A 9,952-nucleotide genomic window follows, 5' to 3' on the forward strand; every position below is an offset into this window, starting at 1 on the left:
TTGAATTTATTAGATAGTTGAATATCCAGTGATGATATTTATAAATTCGGATAAATTATAAATACATTCTCTAAAATTTAATTAAAATACAAATCGTCCCCTGTAATTTTAAAAATTACATTCACCCACTGAAGTTTCTAATTTCATAACATATCACCCTTTTATTAATAAATCATTAAGTCAATTAATAAGTTTTAATAATGTTAGAAATATGTTTCAATTAATAATTTAAATAAATTTATTATTTTATTAGAGAGCAATTATGAATTTTATTTTTTTAATTAATTCCATTAAATAAAAAATTCTGACAATAAAATATTTATAATTTTCTAAATTATAAGAAACAAACTGTATTTTAAACAAATTTCAAAACTTATAAATTCTCATACCAATTCACAAAAATATAAAAAACAAAACTCACCTCCATAAAAAAAAAAAAAATAATTAAAAAGAAAACGTGAAACTCATTTAGTAGTAAGAATTTAATACAGTATTTAATACATAGACGTGCACTAACGCACAAGAGTGGTTATATTCTTTGTTTTGGATCCATTTGGAGACATCTCTGTGAACTACCTTCCATTGATCTAGAACATTGACCCCATCAAAGCACCTTTCTTCAGGTGGCCTCTCTATATAATGATCCTAACAAAACATGTGATCACAAAAACCCAATATCTTCAAGCTCTCCCATGGAATTCAGATACAGTTTTAACCCACAAATGGACATGAAAACGGAGCATAGTCTAGAAATAAAAGGTGACAACGACGACGATGATGCTTTCTACGCCGAACTCAGACGTCAGATTCTGATTCTGACTTCCGAGGATGATGATGATGCAGACTTACCGAGAAGCAAACATTCAAACCTAACAAGAGGTGCTAGAGAAGGCTCAAGCCCCAGATTCTCTGCTTCGCTAATACCCGGAAGTTATTTCAGTTGGTTGGAGAAGGAAAATACAAATACGAATGCTTGTGCTGTACCTGTCTGGCTTGTCAACCTGTGGAGATCTGGCAATGGGACGGGGGTGTTCATTCCTCATATTGTCAAATCCAGAAGACGAAGAAAAAAATCCGGTATGTTCTTCAATCCACAATGATTGTGGCATGTGTTCTCAAAATTTTCAGTAACTGACATCAATAATGATTTGCAGGAAAAAGATACAACAAACAAGCCAGTGGCATACAAGAATGAACACCTTTCCAATGTCAAAAGATGTGAAATTAAACCTTATTATGTATAAAATGTCAATACATAGTGACAATAAAAAAAATATATATATATATAGGCAATTCGTGTACTAACGATGATTATAATAATAAATCAGAACAGACTAGCATTTGCTAATCTGTATTTTCTAGAAGATAACAGATAATTGTTTTACAGATTTGAGGATGATTTGTGAAATTTCACAATAACCCAGAAATGTTCACTTGAGGCATTGTGAGGCATTTGAATTCATATTTGAAATTAAATGGGAATGCCCACGATATGGAAAAGTACACTAACAAGCATCTGAAGCATTAGTATTATCCAAATGTAGTTAATATTGCATTAGAAGGCTACAACATAGACTAAATTAATGTTGGCGACTCCTCAAAAACTACCTAAGAGTATGCACGGTTACTTCTCAGATACTATAATGTTTCTTCAAGCCGTGAACAACTAGCAAATTTCATGGTGCATTGCTTTCGATGGTTTTGTAATAGTGGCGATATAGCTGATTAGACACATCTGTCAGTCCTTGGGGCGTGCTAACCATAACGAACTGAGGGCACGTAAGCGTGACATGTAATCACCAATTACAAGAAGAGCACGAGCTGCTTGTCGAGTGGTCAAAATACGGTGCATTTGTTGCAAAGTTTGTTGCCTCAGGAGGTCAGCCTAACAAAGGGGGAAAAAACACAGTTTATATATACCATTCCTTTAAGAAGAACAATGGGGCTGTTTGGTGCAAGTTTTGAAGTTGCTTATAACTTCTTTTTTATTTTGAAATTTTGTGTAAGAGTATTTGGTACAACTTTCGCTTACAACATATGAAGTAGAAATAGCTTAAAAAAACTTGAAAAAATTTTGATTATTGGAAAACAAGGAGAAGGGTATTTTTAGCTTTTGTTTTCTAATTATCAACTTTTAGCTTACTGGAAGTTGCACCAAACAAGCCTAATATCTAAATTCTAAACATCAAATCGTATGAGCTAGATTGGTTACGCTTTTGAAATAAAACTTGATACCTGATGGAGGAAGTTCTCAAGCGTGGCAATTTTGCCCATTGCAATTGCCATTTGTCCCATGTAATCAGACACATTTCCCGAACCAGTAGGGCCCAGACAGTTGGAGGATAAAGTCTCAACAAGGGACTGTTGTAAAGCTTCCATCCCTTGAGACAAGGCATCCTCGGCTTGTTGGGAGGATTGCTGCAGATTACATATGCCCATCAGCTGTTGATCCGTTAAAGGTTCAAGATGGTTCCCAAGAATCTGAAATTCAACAAAATGAAATAAATAAATAAATGCAAATCACGATATTTGATTACCCTCGAAGTCAAACCATGTAACAGAAAATAACCTTGAGAAGTTCGGATGACCGAAAACCACCAAGCCACATGAAGCACCTCTCCACGGGAGTTTTCCACATGCCAGAAAGCATGTGAAATACATCAGATTTTGCACCAATACCTTTTAGCCTGAATATATCATCATAATGTGACATTACTCCGTCAACAAGAAGGCGTAGTTCATTATCACCCACGTTAGAATTTACAGCTGATCTAAGATCATTGATCAATCGTTGATGTTCATCAAGCCAGCGTGCGTAATCCATGTCAAATGCCAAGGCCCCTGTTCACATTCCATATCATCAAACTGTTAGTTTCTAAATAAAAATTAATTCAATATTTGACAAACAAAACAATCTTGAATAGGGGTGTGAATATGTCACTTCATAGAATGGAAATACCACCACCGAATATAGGATACTATGCTATTGGGTTGACGCCAAGTAAAATACAAGATACAATATTGGAAAATGCTAGAGGTCCCAAAATTTCTACCAAATATCTCGTGGATGTGGACCCCACACTTACGTGGGACCCACCGCATGTGAGATATTTGGTATAACATTTGGTAAAAATTTTGGTATCTATGGCATTACTCTACAACATTTATCCATCTTGTCCCTTGGAGCATATTTGTATTAATTTTGCAAATAGAACTGAAATCGGAAAGTTAGAACCAATGTTCTTGAAAATCACATAGGCATAAAGGCTTGCAAACAATTTCTCATTCACAACAACCAAACAAATAGAATATACATTGTCACTCTATTGCATGGACTCAAGTATGAGTGTCAGATGTGGATGTGGATGTGTCCCAGTGTCAGATACATCTAATTCTCGTGTCCAAGAACATGACGACACAGCTATATTTCATCTCTTAAATACTTTTTTAAATTATTTTCTCAGGGTAAAATGGTGTTTACAAACTAAAACAGAGCATTCTATACTTAAAATGAAGTCTTATGCATTGTTATTTAGTAGACTCGGCTACTTGTAACGGTGCATGTCCAACTCGAGATGTATCATCATATATCCCATACCCTTGCCCATGTGTCAAGTAAGCTTCACAAATTTAGAAGAATCCATCACTTTAACATAAAGTAGTCACAGTACCATACAACAAAATACTACAGCACCTAACAATGAGTTTGCTCTTGCTCGACCATTCAGATTGCAGTAAATATATACGTTGCAATTGAGTTAAATGTTGTAGTGCAACAAAGAGCAGCATTAACAAAATTAACCATTTTCCCATCAAAATATACTATCAAACAAGACCTCTCAGCCTTTTTTTAACTAGTACTATAATGTTGTTTTCACATGTAAAATTTGTGAAATCAAGTCCCTCGTTGCCAAAGGACTAAAGTAATATGAAGTAACATGGTATCAAAGACCATGTAACATGGTATCAAGTCCCTCGTTGCCCTCACCTTAATATCTAGCTTTTGAGGTTGGGTTCTACCCAAGACCATGTAACATGGTATCAAAGCCAGAGTACCTAGGGATGGGTAGAGTGCGTGTCCTTGGCTTGCAAGGGGAAAGTGTTGCCGAGCGAGCACGCATGCTGCACTCAAGATCGTGTAATAATATTTACATCAAACTATACAATATTTCCCTTGAACAAGGGGGGTAATTGCTAGGGGATTCACAAAGCAAGCCAGGTCCAGTCCTCATCTGATCTGAACTTTCTAGGATGATATCACTATGTCAAGTAGAGATTGTACTTGTATGTTTTGGATTGTATATGAATTTCATCAAACTGAAATCAACTGCAGTGGTGATCTTGAATCATCAAACAAAACCTACTGCTTTTCTTTTCCCAAAGGATCCAAAGACCTCTATAACACCAGTTCCCAATGGACCAAGAACAAGCTAAAGGCATATATGGAGCAAACACTGAAACTGTGCTGAAAGCACCTTATGTTACATCCAGAGTAAACTGAACCAACAGTTAGTTGGATGGTATCCCCGTTGAAGATTTTTTACAAAATCATAAGCACAATCTGAAGCTCGCAGTCTGAAACAGGACCATTTATACAATTTGAGTAAACTCCAAAACAATTTCATCTAGTGTTTGTCACCAGTCCACTCATACTTCCATGAATAATACGAACAAAATTGGAGATAAAGGACACCCTATTTCAGACCCTTGGTCCACTTATCCAATACAAGAACATTGTTGGACTCCTATTCACATGCACTGAGAACCCAAATGCATTTTCAAATTCCAGAAGTTCAAAAACTATGGAAGCATTATTAAGCCATTAAATCATTAAGAACTCTCAGGCTATGTTTGGATCTTGCTAGTTATACTATAGAGGAATCCTAAAGGTTCCTAAAGAGGTAAAAAAAATTAAGACAAACTTTTCAGTTCTTTCATTCAGACAAATATAGGAATTACAACCACTACTGCCAGCATCGACAGCTTTTGCAAATACTAAAAGACTATATAATGCTGCCTATTTCCAGAACCGTGCAGTAATTCAAAAAGACATAGTCTACAATTTCTTCAGTATTAGGTTCAAAGAGCCTTGCTAAACCTGTCCAAAAAGTGACTATCACAAAATCAAACTAGCAATGCTGAAAGTACCAGACCCTTAACCATAGCCATACACTATTACTATTGACATGAAATTTAAGATACGCCTTTCTTAGCACTCTTGACTAAATGGCTGCATTACCAACATGGGACCTCAATCCACATTTTTACAACTTAATAATGTAGATGGATGTTCTGACAGTATTCTGAGAACTACAGCCTGATTCACATCATCATGTTTGTCCCATTTTCCTTACCTCATCCCACATCATCATGATCTGACAGTATTCTATGAACTACATAAAGCATCCTATCAAAAGAACTCAAGAGAGCAGCCAATACAAGTTTCTTCATGTCACTGGAAAACAGGTGGTTCTAATATACACACACACACACACACACACACATAACGCATGCATATAGAGGTAGGAAGAGGATTGACAAAATCTATACGTAAATCTGACACATGATCAAGATCTGGCATCACTACTTAATAAAGATGAACTTTTTTGTATGTGGTGTACTCATTATATCATATTGCATCTAAAAGGCTACCAAATCAATGAAAAGTTCAGCATGATCACATAACTTAAGTCCCCAACAAAGATGGCAAGACTGATACTTGGACAGAACTAGTAAAACAAGTGAAATGTGCTACGTCGTATAATTTTCCTTTAGAGTTGCCAAGATCTTAATAAAACTAAAGAGTGCCTGACAGCTACTTAATTATCTAAATAAACCAAGCCTTATTTTGAGAACACTTACTGTTATAGCTTTTGTTCATTAGCTGTAGAAGGATAACTCGTGTCAACTTATTACCAAAGCCTAAAGTTTTCCAACAACCAAAGAATATGCATGTAAATTTGCTCACCATTACTACCCATCGAGTGATACTGATCTCCAGATAATCCCGATGCAATAAAAATACCCTACATTAAAATGAAAATTTTTGATAATAAATTTCTGGAAAAAAAATATTGTGTACAGGCAACAAGAAATGCATATCAACAAATGTCATTTTAAGAAATGCATGGAAATTGAAGAGGATAACCTAGAATGAACCCAAGAAAAGTGCATTGTAAAACTAAACTACATAACAAATCTGTAAACGACCATATTAAAGTTTTTCTTAACTTTGTCAGTTATTGTTTATGGCACAATTTTAGGAAAGGGGGGATTCTTCTCAAAATAGTAATTATTAGTGCTACCAATTAAACCTGTTACTGATTTCCGTTCAAGGGTCAGTAAAAGCATCCTAGGGTTCTTACGTGTATCATCCAACATTTGTTGCTTTATCAAACAATGGATCATGCATTAACCTATATATCATGACACTTCAAATTTTATCTTCCAGATCATAAACCAACCCTTGTACACATCATGCACAATTGGTAGTGTTTGATCTATACAAAAGAGTCATTCATTGGATATCAAATATGTAACACACACACAAAAAAAAAAAAAAAAAAAAAAGACCTGCTGACGTGCTCGTTGAAGCTCCTGCTCTAGTCGTGTAAGCTTGAGCCGACTATGCTCCAGCTGTTGAACATATGCCTATGCAAAACCACAACCTATGAATGATTCCATGTTCTTAACATGTTAATCATAATTCAACAACCAAAACAAGATTAAAATTCCATGTATCTATTTGAAGTACATCTCATGAATACAATATGCACATGATACTATGAAGCATAGACACGGGACATGGATACGAACAACATGGCATGGACGCGTCGACAAGTCCAAACCATTACTTTCTTACTTAATTGACTTATAAGGAGCACAGGAAACTAAGAGAGGATGAAATGCATTACTTTCTTCCTTAATCGACTTTTTCGAGCAGCTTCTCGATTCTGTGCCAATCGACGAAGTGACTGCAATGAAGTTAACCAAAAAAAAAACACAAGCTAAATATTCAAACACAAAAATTAAACCGTACAACAAACTGGCACAACAGTAACATCTAGTCAACACAACCTTCTGGTCTCCTGTTCTTCCCTCGGATTGATCCATTGAATCCACAGCTACAAGTGCTCCATGCTGAACTCCATAGGACTATAACACAATAAATAAATAAATCCATAAGAACTATACTCTAAGAGCTCACAGACTCATTTATCAATTATTACATTGCCACCAATAAGACTAAATTGCATTATTTAATTTCTTTGACAGATGTGAAGTCACTGAATTTTCAGTAAATTTCAATCTGAATATTTCAGTTGCAAACTCTGTTATTAGAATTGTACGATTCGTGATTCGAATTGTACAATTCAATTCGATTCAGTGGGTAATCGATACAAACAGGTTGTGTGAACCACAAATAGCTATGAATCGTAGGTGAATCGATGAAGCGTGAATTGCTAAAATCGAGGTTTGGCTTTCTTTTTTGCTTTTTTATTGTTGGAGAAAGGTTCACACAACATTTTTAAGGTCTTTCGAATTACTATATGCCATCTTTTAACTTTCTACCTCCCCATTTACTCTCAAATACTAAAATCTTAGAGGACAAAAATGAACTTTCTCTCTCTACAATATTCTAGGTTTACATATTCAATTTTATCTAAGTACTTGCATCTATAAAATGAATTTTTTGAAGGCATCAAGTGAAATTTAAAAAAAAAAATTGAAGATTTTGATTTTTTAAACTTGTTAACTTAAAATTTGAAGATTTTGATTTTTTAAACTTGTTAAAAGTTAAAAAGCATTGTTGTTGAGTTATTGTTACTAGGAAATTGAAAGTTTGTCTTTGTTTGTTTTTCTTTATTAAGAATGTTTAATAAAAAATAATATCTAAAAGAGAAAATGTGAAGTGGTAAATATGAAAACCCGTGTTAATTTCTTACCTACACCACATGATCATTATTTAAAACAACATTTTTGATTGATTTAAGTCTAAATATTTTATATTTCTTGGTAAATTTAATATCTAAGTGTGTAAATATATATTTTTCTATCTAATTTAAAAAAGACGACCGAATATTCACGACAATACCACTTCGATTCACAATTTGAATCCCAGATTTGACAGCTAAATAAATAGATCAACCCATTGATAAATTGCAGATATTGGACCCACAGACATGTTTTATAATGACCTTGAGCAAATGCATCACTAAAATGATTAGTTTGGCAATGAAATAGTTGGATTAAATGCCAATGAAATGCTAATTTACAATTTCAATATGGAAAGAGGAGAGAGAAAAGAAAGACCTGGTTTTTATCATCAGTGTCAACATCTGTGGAAGTGTCAGTCTGTTGGCTATTGTCAGCCATTCCAGAATCTCCCCAGTTCTCAAAATTCCCATTTCCCAAACACCCACCACCACTCACCACCATTGTAGTCCCCTTCTGCATCATGAACTGGCCTGTTTCCACCCCTGTTCCTATTGAACCCAGCTGCCTCGAACTAATATTCTACACACCACAAATTGAATTACACACATATATATCAAACAGAGAGAGAGAGAGAGAGAGAGAAGGGTTGGTGGGTAGGGATTAAATACCGTGCTCAGACCCCCAAATTGCAAGTTATTAGAAAGAATAGCAATATTGCTTGGCTTCATATTGAATATGGAGCCTACAGAGAATTGATGAGTACAGAGTAATTAGACAAAGACGAAGGGTAAGAGATAGAAAATAGAGAGAGAGAGAGAGAGAGAGAGAGAAGAGAGAGAGCATTACTTCGGCTTAAATCAACAGCATCGTCGTGATGAAAAGCAGCCGATTGATCGAGCTCTCCAAGATCCGCAAAACGCATATTGTTTCTAGCATTTTCATCACCTCTGTTTCATCACAAAAAAAAAAATACACAAGCACACACCCTCAAAATTCACAATCAGCTTCACACATATACACAACAAAGGACATCAAAAAAAAAAACAAAAAAAAACACCACCTTAAGTAGGAGGAGGAGTGGCAATACATATCAGAGTTAGTAGGAGCTGCCACTGTTTTGAAGTCCTGCATCTCTCTCTATTCTCTCCCTCTCTACTCTCTCTCTCTCTCTTTATATGCAACAGAAATATGCTGCTGAAAGAGATTCGATAGAGAGATAGAGAGAGAGAGGGGGGAGGGAGGGGGTTTTGGAGAGAGAAAGGGAGAACAAATCCTGAAGCTATCTTTTTCAGCAGAGCTGCGTATCAGTACGACTCTGATTTTAAATTTAATTTTTCACGTCAGAGAGAGAAAATTTAAATTTTTTTTTGGTTAATAAATTAGTATTATTGGTTTTGTCTGAATCAGACCTGACCTTTATAAAGGCATTTTAGTTTCCCGATACACCTATATCCAGGGCACAGACCTCCATTCTCAAGACCAATCCCTCCCATTCTCTATCACAGAGCGTTTTCTTCACTTTCCAATAAACAAGTGCTCCTGTTTTACGGTATTGCATATTGGTTGATTGGTAAAATTATCGGTTGCTCATGCGTCACGTAATCAGATCTTACCTCGTGGAAATTAAGTATTTTAGTAGGTTATTTTAATTTTTAATTATTTTAAGGGGTTAAAATTTTTGTATTTAAAGAGATAGTTAGATTTTTTATAATTGGATATAATGTTTGTGAGAGAAAAAGTGAAATGAATATAGATTTGATGTGACATTTTGTCTTATTAATTATTGAGAGCTTTTTTGATAAATCATTTTTCTAAGAGTTTTATTCCATCCAACCCATATTTTTTTTTTTTTTACTATTCCATTAGACCCTATTTGAGGTAAAAAGACCAAAATACCCTTTTCATCTACTTATATTTTATTTAGTCCACATTATTTTCTTATATTTCAATAAGTCCTATGGGTGACATAATTACCAAAATACCCCTAATGCGAATGTTCACATTGTCAATGTGA

At 34.8% G+C, this 9,952-nt stretch overlaps 1 protein-coding gene across 1 annotated transcript; it reads right to left on the reverse strand.

Moving 5' to 3' along the window:
• Positions 1-1,448: 1,448 nt before the first annotated feature.
• On the reverse strand, positions 1,449-9,469 carry LOC114301443 (transcription factor TGA2.3). The gene is made up of 11 exons (XM_028246402.2): positions 8,999-9,469; positions 8,785-8,885; positions 8,607-8,680; positions 8,314-8,517; positions 7,078-7,155; positions 6,915-6,974; positions 6,574-6,651; positions 5,969-6,026; positions 2,570-2,841; positions 2,236-2,481; positions 1,449-1,885 (listed from the first exon to the last, which is right to left on the reverse strand). The coding sequence occupies exons 1-11, from the start codon at positions 9,067-9,069 to the stop codon at positions 1,739-1,741; spliced, it is 1,389 nt and encodes a 462-aa protein (XP_028102203.2). The 5' UTR covers positions 9,070-9,469; the 3' UTR covers positions 1,449-1,738.
• Positions 9,470-9,952: the final 483 nt, after the last annotated feature.

The sequence above is a fragment of the Camellia sinensis genome, chromosome 10 (assembly GCF_055761805.1).
Source record: "Camellia sinensis isolate YWXY chromosome 10, ASM5576180v1, whole genome shotgun sequence".
NCBI classification, from domain to species: Eukaryota; Viridiplantae; Streptophyta; class Magnoliopsida; order Ericales; family Theaceae; genus Camellia; species Camellia sinensis.

Bases quoted from the DNA above. Each gene is read 5' to 3' on its own strand.
- LOC114301443 (XM_028246402.2), bottom strand. From the start codon at position 9,069: ATGCAGGACTTCAAAACAGTGGCAGCTCCTACTAACTCTGATATGTAT. The intron at 6,652-6,914 runs GTAATGCATTTC...GGTTTTGCATAG, and splicing joins AAAGTCGATTAAGGAAGAAA to GCATATGTTCAACAGCTGGA. The intron at 2,482-2,569 runs GTTATTTTCTGT...GTTGAATTTCAG, and splicing joins GGTCATCCGAACTTCTCAAG to ATTCTTGGGAACCATCTTGA.